The sequence below is a fragment of the Jaculus jaculus genome, chromosome 16, assembly GCF_020740685.1.
Source record: "Jaculus jaculus isolate mJacJac1 chromosome 16, mJacJac1.mat.Y.cur, whole genome shotgun sequence".
Lineage (NCBI taxonomy): Eukaryota > Metazoa > Chordata > Mammalia > Rodentia > Dipodidae > Jaculus > Jaculus jaculus.
In genome coordinates, this window is record NC_059117.1 from 16,521,333 (window position 1) to 16,535,438 (window position 14,106).

Sequence of the window (14,106 nt, forward strand, 5' to 3'; positions counted from 1 at the left end):
TTATGCATCTGGCTTACATGGATTCTGGGGAATTGAACCTAGGTCCTTCGGCTTTGCAAGCAAGTGCCTTAACTGCTATGCCGTCTCTCCAGGGCCCCCCCCTTTTTTTGAGGTAGGGTCTCTCTGTAGCCAAGGCTGACCTGAAATTCACTATGTAGTCTCAGGGTGGCCTCAAACTCACAGCAATCCTCCTACCTCTACCTCCCAAGTGCTGGAATTAAAGGCATGGGCCACCATGCCCAGCAAGCCCCCATTTTTAATTTTTTTGAGAAACCTGCATACATTTCCCTTATCTCCATTTTTCACAATGGTCACACATTTTATATTCCCACAGTGGCACATCAGGGTTATATAATATTTGATTACTGAGTAAGCAAGCAAATAGAAAACAAAAGAAAAAGAATCAATAAGAAAAATAACCAACCCATAACAGATTGAGAGAGATGATTGTGAAATTAGTGTATGTTAAGCTAGATCAACAAGGAAAATAAAATGTTGCTTAAGTGGAAGAGTGAAATAGATTTTTGGTGGAGGGGGGGAGGGTTCAAAGTAGGGCCTCACTCTAGCCCAGGCTAACCTGGAATTAGTATCAGGCTGGCCTTGAACTTACAGCAATCCTCCTATCTCAGCCTCCTGAGCACTAGGATTAAAGACATGTACCACACATGCCCAGCCTGCAAAAACTTAAGCATTTAGTTAAAAATAGAAAAAATTAAGTTAGGTATTTGAAGGGAAATGATTTATATAGAGAATATTCTTTAAAGCACTAGGACAAAAAAATAAGAATTCATTATACTGTTCTAATTTTCTTCTGTACTAATTAAAACTTTTCATTATGTTAAGTAATTTTCAATCTATATATAACTCAAAAAATATAGAACATAAGGTTCAATATATATTCAAAAATAAAAAATTTTGAAGCTGGGTATGGTGGCATACACCTTTAATCCCAGCCCATGGGAGGTCGAGGTAGAAGGATTTCTGGGAGTTCAAGGCCAGCCTGATACTAATTCCAGGTCAGTGTGGGCTAGAGTGAGACCCTACCTTGAAAAACCAAAAAGAAAAAAGAAAAAAATGGGCACTGGAGAAATAGCACAGCAGTTAAAGGCACTTTCTTGCAAAGCCTGACAGCCTGGGTGAAATTTGCCAGTACCCACATAAAGCCAGATGCACAATGTGATACATGAAGCTGGAGTTCATTTACAATGGCAAGAGGCCCTGGAATGTTTATTCTCCCTCCACACCTCTCTCTCATTCTCTCTCTGTGTGTACTTGAAAAAATATTGGGGGGCTGGAGAGATGGCTTAGCAGTTAAGTGATTGCCTGTGAAGCCTAAGGACCCTGGTTCGAGGCTCGATTCCCCAGGACCCATGTTAGCCAGATGCACAAGGGGGCACACGCATCTGGAGTTTGTTTGCAGTGGCTAGAAGCCCTGGCATGCCCATTCTCTCTCTCTCTCTATCTGCCTCTTTCTGTCCTGTCACTCTCAAATAAATAAATAAAAATGAAAAAAAAAATTTTAATTGGGGGGTTGGAGGGATGGCTTGGCAGTTAAGCCATTTGCCTGCAAAGCCATAGGATCCCAGTTCAACTCTCCAGGACCCACATAAGCCAGATGCATAAGGGGGCACGAGCATCTGGAGTTCATATGCAGTGGCTGGAGGCCCTGGCGTGCCCATTCTCTTTCTCTCTTTCCCTCTCTCAAAATAAAAAAAAAAAAATCTTAATGAAAAAATTTTAGTTATATTAGTTCAGTGGGTAATATTTTTATTCTCCCAAATCATGTATCTAAGACTTTATATAAGCCTCATTTCATCAAAATTTTTTTGTTCTAGGGGCTGGAGAGATGGCTTAGTGGTTAAGGTATTTGCCTGCAAAGCCAAAGGATCCCGGTTTGATTCTCCAGGACCTACGTAAGCCAGATGCACAAGGGACGCATGCGTCTGGAGTTTGCTTGCAGTGGCTGGAGACCCTGGTGTACCCATTCTCTCCCTCTTTCTCTTTCTCTCTCTCTCTCTCTTTCTCTCTGCCTCTCAAATAAATAAAATATATAAAATATATTTTTTAAAAAATTATTTTTGTTCTAGAAAAAAATAGTAAGTTATTTTTTTTTTAAGTAAGGTTTCACTCTAGCCCTGACTGATGCAGAATTCACTATGAAGTTTCAGGCTGGCCTTGAACTTACATTGATACTCCTACCTCAGCCTCCCAAGTGCTAGGATTAAAGTGTGCACCACCACATCCAACCATGTTTTATTTTTTAATATCCTACTTTAAGTAGCCTACCCAAAACTGAAAAGTTTAATTCACGAAAGATGGCAATAAGTTAATAAGATTTTTTTTTCAAGGTAGGGTTTTTGATCTAGTCCAGGCTGACCTGGAATTCACTATGCAGTCTCAAGGTGGCCTCAAACTCAAGCTGATCCACCTACCTCTACCTCCCAAATAAGATTTATTAAAATCAACTTAAAATCTCATACATAAACTTTCTCCAAAAGCTCCATAGTGACACTGCACCCTGATACATACCAGATATTCCCAGAAACCTGGATACTAGAGGAAAATTAGACAGGTTATACCTATCCATACATTCAATGACACAAAAAGCCTTGAATGCCAGCCGGGCGTGTTGGCACACACTGTAAGTTAGAAGCCACCCTGACACTGCATAGTGAATTCCACATTAGCCTGGACTACAGCGAGACCCTACCTTCCATATGTTCGACAGAAAATAAAGGCACAAAATTAGCCCAAAAGATAGCCTTCTGATTGCCTATAAGAGGGCAACTTCATAAAATTCCAGCAACACGCTTTGTGGAAAAGATACCATCCCCATTTAACAAATATGTACAGGCTCAAAAGGAAATGACGAAGAAGAGGAGAGGCGGGGAGGGGAGGGGAGGGGAGGAGAGAGGAATAAAAGAGAAAAGAGAGGAGAGGAGAGGAGGAAATGGAAATGACTAGTCCTATGTCATAAATAAGAACAAATGAAAATATAAATAAGGCTAAATTCAGAATCTCCTCTTAGGAAATAGTCCCAAACTGTATCAAGAAAAGAAACAAATGCCAAATCCACCTTTGATATAACTAGGAGAGCTATAAATATAACCTGAAATACAATGTCTAAAACAAAAGAAAGCTGATGGTCAAATGGTAAGTGCTTTGGCATAATGAAAGAGATAATGACTTTTTTGTTATTTGTTTGAACCTAGCACTTATGCATGCCAGACAAGCACTGTTGCTAAACTATATTCCCAGGCAAGTAAAGACAATCATATATGCCCTACTGTACCCCAGAAAAAGTTGGAAATTAGAGACAGTGGAAAGAAGACAAAACACCCACACTCCTAAGAAAACAAGAAGTATATGGTCTCTAGCAAAACTTGAAATAGCACACTCTTAGCCCCAGGCTGAGGTAGGAGCCTGGGGACTGCAAAAGGAATTCCAGGCCAGTCTTGGCTAGAGTAAGATCCTACCTCAAGACCTCAAGAGAAACAAACAAAAAAACAAAAACACAGGAACTTGAAGCAGATGGACTGGAGAGATGGCTCAGCAGTTGAGTACACTTCTGCACAAGCAGACAGCTTCAGGTTCACGGAGATGAACTTCCAAACCAGGCACAGCTATGGAAAAAAGGATATTTACTGAAGCTTACAGATCCAGGGGGAGTTACATAATGGCAGAAGCAGCTGGCCTGCTTTCACAGGACCAAACACAGAGAAAGAGCCACACCACACAGCACACTTCAGGAACTCCAGCTAGGCACTTTGTATATCTTTTGATTGGAATTTCAAACCCACCACCACACCTTAAGATCCGCCCAGTGGCACCCCCTCCAGCTAGGTGGCTGCAGGTCCAAACTACAAACTAATATTCATATTGGGGCCATCTATTCAAACTACCACAGTACGTCAAGTTCAAATCTCAGGTAAACAGCTGGGCGTGAGCACAGGTGCCTATAGCCCCAGTCGAGCAGCAGAAGCATAGAGAACTGGGAATTGTGGGATCACTACAAGCTCCAGAATCAGTAAAAGAAGACTCCAGTTCAAAACAAGGCCAGGAGGAAGAGCAATGGGGCTGGACATGCAACTTTTTACTCCTACCACCCCAGCGTGGGTGAGCATTCCCTACTGCAGGGACTGCAGGTGAGCATATGCAGACGGGTGCCACGGCACACACACACCACAGTTCTATATTGTTTATACAATGCAGGTTCGCACTGTAGCCCAGGCTGACCTGGAACTCACTCTAGCTCAGGATGGCCTCAAACACAGGGTGAAACTCCTACCTCAGCTTCCAGAGTGTTGGGATTAAAGGTGTGCACCACCATGCCCAGTTTACATCACAAATTAAAAAAAAAAAAAAAAAAAAACTTGTCAGGTGTGGTGACACATGCCTTTAATCCCAGCATTCTGGAGACAGGGGTAGGAGAATCACTATGAGCTCAAGGCCAGCCTGAGTCTACAAAGTGAGTTCCAGGTCAGCCTGGGCTAGAGTGAGACCCTACCTCAAAAAAATCAAATAAATAAATAAATAAACTTGAAGCAGTGTGGCTCCAGGCTTAGGGGCATCCCATAGAGAAAAGGGAAAAAGTAGAGAAAATTAGGAGACCTGATGAAAATTTATGAGCTGACTAATAAGAAAGATAGCTTTCTTCCCTCCCCAAGCACCAAACCCTACCAACCAGCTAAACTCATTACCGCCCCTATGGACAAATTACGCCTTTCCAATAAAAATTCCTATGTGGAGGCTTTAATGTTCATGATGATTACACCTGGAGACTGGGCTTTCAGTAGGTAAGCAAATGAGGTCACATGGGTGTGGGGTCCTAATCCAATAGCACTGGAAGCCCTGTGAAACTGAAGAGAAGAGGAAGAAAATCTCTTTTCTCTCCCTCTCCTTTCCTTACCTGCCTTCCTTTTTGTTCTTTCTGTGTCTCTCCATGAACAAACACCTCAGAAAAGCCATGTGAGTACACAGTGAAAAGGCAGAAATCTTGCAGGCAGGGGAAATAGCCCTTTTCAGAACTGGGCCGGGTTAAGGGACTAATCTTGGGCTTTTGGCCCCTAGAATTGTGAAAAAAAAAATACATTTTTGTCATCTAAGCCACTAGTCTACAGTAGTTTGTTATAGTGACCCATGTGACTAGGCCACCACACTTCTACCATTCAACTCACAGAGACAGAAAAATGAAGGACCTTTGTCTAAAGAAACTGAAAGCTCTCAACCCCAGAAGACAAAGATAAAAACATGAGGTTAGTCACTAAGGCCCCTGCTCATGGTGCTCAGGAGCTTTCAGTGAGCTTGGCTAACTTTCTCTTAAATATTAAAGAACTACTAAAAGTAACACATATTTGAAGAGAGCCTCCAACTAAATGGACCAAAAAAAAAAAAGTTGAAAATACCAAAAACAATGCAGGAAACAACATTTCAAAGAAACTATAATTACCATCCTTAAAGAGGTTAGAATGGGCTGGAGATGGCTGAGCAGTTAAGGTACAAAGCCTAAGAAACCAGATTTGATTCCCCAGTATGCACGTAAACCAGATGTGCAGGGCTGTGCATGTACCTGGAGTTCATTTCAGGTGGCTGGAGGCTCTTGCACACCAATTCTCACTCTCTCTGTCTCTTATCTTTCTGCTTACAAATAAATAAATAAATATTTTTAAAAACTTAGCCAGTGGCACATGACTTTAATCCTAGCACTCGGGAGGCAGAGGTAGGAGGATCACCATGAGTTTGAGGCCACCCTGAGACTACATAGTAAATTCCAGGTCAGCCTGGGCTAGAGTGAGATCCTATCTAGAAAGGAAAAAAAAATATATGTATATACATATACATATACATATATATATATTTCTACATATGTACATATGTAGAAAAAGAATACATTAGAGGTTCTAAGCCCATTAAAAAGGAACCAACTATTATAACACAAGAGCTTACAGACCAAAAACAACTTACAAGAGCTTAGAAACTTTTTGTAAAAGCTGAAATTGTAGGGATTTTTGTTGTTGTTTTGAAGCAGGGTCTCACTGTAGCCCAGCCTGACCTGAAACTCACTATGTGGCCCAGGCTGGCCTCCAACTCAGTGATCCTCCTACCTCAGCCTCTAATGTGCTAGATTAAAGGCATGTCACACCACACCCAGCAAAAGCTGACATTTTAAATCTAGTATAAGGCTTAAAATATACCACAAAGTAGGATAGCTAGAGATCAATCTATCAACATAAACATTAGAAGCCAAAAAGTAATACAAAACTCCCTTCCAGCATTTGAGGGAAACCAATTTGAGGGAAATCTCAATAGCTAAACAGTTAAGTGTGGGGATAAAAATAAAATGCTGAAATGGTAGTTCCAACATATTCTTTCTAGTACTACTAGTAGAGAAAGCCAAAATGAGGCAGTAAACCAAAGGAAGGCATGAGCTCCAGAAAAAGGTAATGACAGCCCCAAGGTGAGAGTTAGGCAGGAGGCCTTAGAGGACGCAATCCAGACTGAAGCAGGAAGAACGGCTGCGGAAGGGATGTCTGTCCACGGGAAGAAATGGAACTGAAGGTTTACTGACAGACTGACTGACCCATGTCGAGACCTTAATGAAAAGCATTTTATGAGCTGCTGGACAGTACAGAAGACCTTGGGGAGTGTGGCAGAAAATACAGAAGTTTACACACCAAAAATTCAGTCTACTCTTCTCTCCACAGTGATAGTCATGATAAAAACTAGAAATGTGGGCTGGAGAGATGGCTTAGAGGTTAAGGCGTTTGCCTGCAAAGCCAAAGGACCCAGGTGTATCTGCCTCTTCCTTCTACCTTAATCTCTCAAATAAAATATTTTATTGATTTATTTATTTGAAAGCAGAGAAAAGGAGACAGACAGACAGAGATAGAATGGGCACACCAGGGCCTCCAGCCACTGCAAACTAACTCCAGGCGCATGCAGCACCTTGTGCATCTGGCTTACGTGGGTCCTGGGGAAATGAACCTGGGTCCTTTGGCTTCGCAGGCAAACGTCTTAACTGCTAAGCCATCTCTCCAGCCCAAATAAAGTATTTTTTAAAAAAATAACCCTTTATTTAAAAAAAACAAAACCTTGAAGCCAGGCATGGTAGCGCATGCATCCCAGCACTCTCGAGGCAAAGGTAGGAGGATTGCTGTGAGTTCAAGGCCAGCCTAAGACTACATAGTGAATTCCAGGTCAGCTGGGCTAGAGCAAGACTCTACCTCAGAAGAAGGAAAAAAAAAAAAACTGAAATTTGATTTTTAGCCTAAAATTGTGAATTATTATTAGAAGGATGAGATAAAAATGAAATTGAAAGATATTCAAACATCCATCTTTTAAAAATCATTGTTGACCCTTACACACCTCAAGTTATTCAATTCTAAGAAAAGATTCTATTTTCGTTAGACTTATATTCTATTTAATTTCAATATTTAAAAAAAAAAAAAGCTGCGTGTCTTGGCTCATGCCTGTAACCCCACCAGTCAGGTGGCTGGGATAGGAAGATCGTCAGGAGTTTGAGGCCAGCCTGGGTCTAGAGAGAAGTACCAGGTCTGCCTAGGCCTACATGAAACCCTACCTCAAAACACCAACAACACTGACAGGCGCTGGCTTATGTCTTGGAATACTTCATGGTCATTGTCAGGGAAAAATAATAATAAGTTAGAAAATGTAGAACAAAAAGGATAAAATTAGCCAGGCATGGTACACCTTCAATCCCAGCACTCAGGAGCCAGAGGTAGAGGATCCCCTTGAGTTCGAGGCCACCCTGCGACTACATAGTGAACTGCAGATCAGCCTGGGCTAGAATGAGATCCTACCTTGAAATACCAAAAGAATAAAATACAATTGAGCTAGAAAGATTGCTTAGTGGCTAAAGGTATCTGCTTACAAAGCCTGCCTGTCAGGTTCAATTTCCCAGCATCCATGTAAAGTCAGATGTACAAAGTATCACATACGTCTAGTGTTTTTAAAAATATTTTATTTCTTTATTGGAGAGAGAGTGAAAGAGACGAAAAGAGACAATGGGCATGCCAGGACCTCCAGCCACTGCACACAAGCTCCATATGCATGTGCCACCTTGTACATCTGGCTTACATGGGCCCTGGGAAATTTAACCTGGGTCCTTTGGCTCTGCAGACAAGTGCCTTAACTACTAAGCCATCTCTTCAGCCCTGTCTGCTGTTCTTGAGGCAGCAAGAAGCCCTAGCGTCCTCCCTTCTCCCCTGCCCAACACACACGCAAAAAAAATAAATAAATATTAGAAAAAGAATTAAATGGCCGGGCGTGGTGTTGCATGCCTTTAATCCCAGCACTCGGGAGGCAGAGGTAGGAGGACTGCCGTGAGTTCAAGGCCACCCTGAGATTACATAGTGAATTCCAGGTCAGCCTGAACTAGAGTAAAACCCTACCTTAAAAAAAAAAAAAATCACTCAGTGTTATAGAAAAGTAAGATGTTATCATCACTAGCTTATGTGGTTATTTGGTAATTTTAAAAATCTAGCCAAGCATGGTGGCTCACAACTGTAAATACCCACACTCAGGTTTCTGTGGCAGGAGGATTATGTATGGCCAGCTTGGATTACACAAGGGAGACTATTTTAATCATCATCCTCACCCTAAAATGTTCTGTATTTTTATAAGAAACAAATTAATTTGAGGACTCGGGATTTCATGCAAATCAGCATGACACTGTCACCAGATGGGCTTAGAGATGTTAAATGCATAAGGTATCAGCTCTGGAGCTCAATAGGCCTCAACAAGTATGCTTTTACAATTCTCTTGTTGATCACTCCTAGCTTTTAAATTTACTGTCAATGAGCCTTCCTCTTTCAGGACTGGCCCATCTTTTAATATGTTATGAGGTTTTTAAAAAATTAACAACCATGCTTTAGACTAAAATTTATTAAATCAATACTGGCCTGGTTCTTTCATATACTTTATACTAACTCCAAATGCTTTCTGTTATATTGGTCATCAGTGTGAAAACAAAGCTAACCAGGTCACACCTATAACTCCAGCATTCAGGAGATAGAGAACCAATGATAACCTACAAATTAGTGGACAGCCTAGCGTATATAGTGAGTTTGAAACCAGACTGAGCTATATAGTAACAGCCTGTCTCAAAACAACAAAGAAACAAACCAAAAAACAACAAAACAAAAAACACCAGGCATAGTGATACAGGCCATTAATCCCAGGCCGAGATAGTAGGAGCACTGTGAGTCTGAGGCCAGCCTGGGGCTACACAGTGAGTTCTAGGAAAGCTTGGGCTAGTTTGAGACCCTACCTCAAAAAAACAAAAACAAAGAAACCAACTAAGGAAGCAAACAGTTCTAAGGACTTTAAAACCCTTATGTAAACACAGGAACTTAATTGTTTAATAGTCATACAGCACTGTGAATCTATTTTTCTTAAATATCTTTACTGCTAACTTCAAATTCCAAGAGAATTCTTATATCAATGAACTATGAAAACTGATGAGGGGTAACTGAACTAGTACAGAGAACTTAAGGCAACAAACAAAAGAAGTATATACCTAAACAATCCTCATTTAGTGATCTACTCCCCAAAATTTTTTACAAAAAGCACCGTTAAATCAGCACTGATTACAAATTAGTTCTATGTGCTAACAATTATATACATATTAAAGGCACATATGTAATCTTGCTACTGTACAACCATTTTTTTTTTTTTTTTTTTGAGTTGGGTCTCACTCTAGCCCAGGCTGACCTGGAATTCACTATGTAGTCTTAGGGTGGCCTCCAACCCACAGTGATCCCCGTACCTCTGCCTCCTGAGTGCTAGGATTAAAAGCATGTGCCACCATGCCTGGCACAACCAGTTTTTAATAAGTTAAAACAGAGCTGCAGTTGGGTTAAATTCAAACTTTAGAGGGAAATTATTTCCCAAGAGAGAAAAATGTTCACCATTAAATCTGCCAGCAAGTTATTAGAAGGTTTTTTCTTTGATTTTTTTTTCAGTTTTCTCTCAATAAAATAATGTCTCTGTCCAAAAATTAAAAATCTTTAATTATGAGTTAATAACTAGTCACTACTCCACATAGGACATGGAAAATATCTTCCTAACATCTTTTTTATTTATTTATTTTTTTTTTTTGAGGTAGGGTTTCACTCTAGCTCCGGCTGACCTGGAATTCACTATGCAGTCTCAGGGTAGCCTCGAACTCATGGTAAACCTCCCTACCTCTGCCTGGGATGAAAGGTGTGCACCACCATGCCTGGCCTTCTTCATATCTTAATGTAAAAGCTATCACTATTTATAATTAGGCTTAAAAATAAGTGGTATCATCCCAGCACTCGGGAGGCAGAGGTAGGAGATCACCATGAGTTTGAGGCCACCCTGAGACTAAAGAGTGAATTCCAGATCAGCATGGACTAGAGTGAAACCCTACCTCGAAAAACCAAAGAGAAAAAATAAATAAATAAGTGGTATCCCTCAAAAGGATTTTAAATGTCATTTAAGACTATAAAAATCCTCTGTAAGTCATTTCACACTAAAGGACACATTTGCACTTTGCATTTTAAGCTAGAATTTTTTAAAATATTTTTATTTATTTATTTGAGAGCGACAGACAGAGAAAGAGGCAGATAGAGGGAGAGAGAATGGGGGCGCCAGGGCCTTCAGCCACTGCAAACGAATTCCAGACGCGTGCGCCCCCTTGTGCATCTGGCTAACGTGGGTCTTGGGGAGTCAAGCCTCGAACCCGGGTCCTTAGGCTTCACAGGCAAGCGCTTAACCGCTAAGCCATCTCTCCAGCCCTAGAATTTTTTTTTTAATGCTTGTTTCTTTGCAGCCATTCCAATACTCCAACAATGTAACACCTACATTCACTTCCTCAGAGAATTTATGAAAAGCAAATGCTCAGCTTACACACAAGATGAATTTGAAGCTGAATATAGATAGACTTCCAGGCATTTATAACTTAAATTTTATATTTAGCCACTGAAACACATAGCTTTGAAATACTAACCACCTGAAATTCCCAAATAAAAACAATATAAATTCTATCTTCAACACTTTCCCAGAATCAACTCTCCAAAACTGAGAGATGGCTGATTACACTGCGTCAAGAGTGTCTGACCACTGGATTTGGCTTAGATGTCAACGCTTTCCTATGGACCATAAAAAACAAAAAAAATTCAAGGAAATCAATACTGCTCTTCATACTCATGTGTTGCAGTGTTAAACTAGGAAAATTAAGCCATTCTAATTCAGAGAATTTTTTAAGATTTAAGCCACTATTTGAATCAACAATGCTAAAACTGCTTGGCATTTCACTTACTTTCCTCAGCAAAACGGAAAAGGCCTATTTCATAACAGCGTGACAATGTATATTTATAATAAAGACCACTACAAGCTTTAGGCTGGGTCACATAAAAATCTGTCAACCCATGCATGGGAACTACTCTAAGATGTATCCACAGACAAAACAGGAAGGACCCTTCATCTTAAAAGAAATACTATGTGAAAAATTCTGGTATCCTGTCCTGCAGAAGGAAACTGTAAAGCACACTTAAGAATTTGCCCTTTTTCTGATCCAAAAACACTTTCCAGCGAAAGAAAAAGAAAGAAAGAAAAAAAGAACGAAAGAAATAAAGATAGATATAGATAGATGGATGGATGGATGCAAGCCACAGCTCCTGGTATTATCATTTGCTGCAGGGGTAAAAAATATATATATATATGGCTGAAAATTCTTTGAGGTGTGGCATTTACAATAAGCCCACTGCCAACACTTAAGAATATATGGGACAGCTACGAGGGTAGAAGGTGGGTACCTCGGACACAAGCACACTCCCTCATTTCCGTAATAGGGACGAAACCTCTGCCGGCTTCCAGCTTAGCCAATACTCTCCACGAGCAGCACCACCGCCCCTCTTTTTTTGGGGGGGATGGGGGGCAGGATTGCTGGTGTTAAGAGGCCGTGTCACCAGCATAAATTCCTGCTTCGTGCAGACCCTTCCCCCACTCCGTTTCCTCCCCATCTCCCCCGTGCAAACCCACCCCGAAGAGGTGGGGGGAATGGGTCCCTCCAGACCGACTCCTACAGATAAATCCTGCAGCGCCTCAACCGGGGTGGGAGGGGGGAGGAAACACATAGAAAAAAGAATTGCGACCATGCCCCCTTCCGCGACCGAAATTACAGGCTCTATTTCCTGTGTGTGTCCCCCCACCTCGTCCTCGGGGACCGCCAGAGAACCGGACGTCCCGTCCACCCCGTCCTCCCCCCCGGCCGGCGCGCAGCGCCCCGCGCTCCCAGCCGGGGTCCCCGGGAGCCGGCCCGCGCCCCTCCCCCCCGGCCCGCGCCGGCACGCACCTCGCAGCGGCGGCGGCGTCTTCAGCCCCCCGTTCTCCTCCCGGGCCGCCCCGCCGACACCGATGGCGTGCCTCCGCTTCTCCTTGTCGCGCTTCTCCTTGGGCCTGCGCGGCTTGGCGGGGCCCGGGGCGGCGGCGGCGGCGGCGGCGGCGGCGGCGGCGGCGGCGGGCAGCAGGAGGTGGTGCGGCGGCGGCTGAGCGTGCAGCAGCGCAGGAGCCACCAGCACTTTGCGCGGCACCGCGGGCGACGAAGAAACGGAGGCCGACGTGGACACAGCCGCGCCGGCGGGGAGCGAGAAAGCGCTCCGAGAAGACGACGCGGCCGGCAGGGCCGCGAAGCCCCAAGAAGCCGCCGGGCTGCCGTAGCCGTGAGGCGAAGGGGCCGCCGACGGCTGCATCTGCCTGGTGCCGTGCCCGCCGCCGCTGCTCCCTTCTCCGTTCACTCTCCGTGACGCTTTCTTCTCCTCCGTCCGAACCTTCTTGGAGGACAGAGGACCCGGCGGCTCCCGCGAGGAAGACGGCAGCTTGCTCAAGGCTTCCCTCTCCGAGAGGACGGCGGCGGCGGCGCCGTGCAGTGGGTTCGGCGGCTCCGCCATTTTGCGCTCCTGTTGTATTTACTCTCTCCTCCGTTCCCCGGCGCCGCGCGGGGCAGGGGGCGTGGCCTCCTCCCGGGGGCTGGGCCGACGGAGCTTGCGGCTGGGATCGCTACTGGGCGAGTGCAGCTGAGGGATCCTTCTCTTAACCAATCAGAGGCGCGGGCTGAAGCCGTGGGGGTGTGTTTGACAAGCGGACCTTCTTTGGAGGTCAGAGCTCGGCGGGGCGCGGCTGGTGGCCGAGTTGCCCGGAGGGAGGTTGTCCGTCTTCGGTCTTCGCCGGAGTGAACTCGGGTGCCCTGGGAAGAACCCCAAAATCTGCCACCACTGAGGCAGCGTTCGTCTCTGCCTCGAAGTCAGTCTTAGTTGCACCCACTCTTTTCATCCCTGAAGGTGCCTTCAGGATCCCTTCCTGCCTCTGCACTTTCTGAAAACGGGTTTTCGGGATGCTCAGCTCAGTGGAGAAAATTCAGAACTATTTATTAGTCTTTAGTAGTTGGTATTCGATTGATGTGGTTTAAAAAAAAAGTTACTGTAACTAAAATAGTGCATGCTAATGCTTTGAGGGCGATCATTTTCTGCAAACCTAAAACTTTCGGATGACTTCCGAGCCTGAAGGTAAGACTCACTCAGGGTTTGGAGATGTCTTAAACTGTGATTGGACCACAGAGGTTTTCCTTTTATTTCAATTAGACCTTAGACTCAACAAGAAAAAATCCTCTCCCGAAACTTATAAATGTTGGAAAGCAAGAATTTTATTTGTTTCTGTATTTTACTGTTCGGGCCTGGAGTTTGTGATCTTTTGCAATTTTGTGCTTTATTAATTTAAAAGATGCGAATTTGAGGAAATTGGTGTTGTAGCCATAGCAAAGAGCATGAGCTTTACTTAACTCCTCGATGTCAAGTGAGATCAGAAAGTCAAAATAGAAGAACATTGTATGATTCCTAAGTGGAGCGTTATCTCTTATTTTCTAAAAGGTTAAACTAACCTTTCAGGAAGAGCCTTCTTGTAACCTCAGGACATTTTAATCCCTTCTAATTTTGTGGCCCTTTTGTTCTTTCTTTCTCCCTGCTCCCACTTTATAAGGATTTTTGTTGTTGTTGTTGAGGGAGTCAAAATTTATTGTTGGCTTACAAACATATTTTATGTGACTCAAATACTAAATAATTAAAA

General features: G+C 43.3%; 1 protein-coding gene across 1 annotated transcript in view; it reads right to left on the reverse strand.

Annotated features, from left to right (window-relative positions):
* Positions 1-12,966, reverse strand: part of Rsbn1l (round spermatid basic protein 1 like) — a 71,801-nt gene extending 58,835 nt beyond the window's left edge. Inside the window, exon 1 of the mRNA XM_045135818.1 lies at positions 12,341-12,966. Within this exon, the coding sequence (XP_044991753.1) occupies positions 12,341-12,935 (595 nt within the window). The 5' untranslated portion in view covers positions 12,936-12,966. The remainder of the gene's footprint in view (positions 1-12,340) is intronic.
* Positions 12,967-14,106: the final 1,140 nt, after the last annotated feature.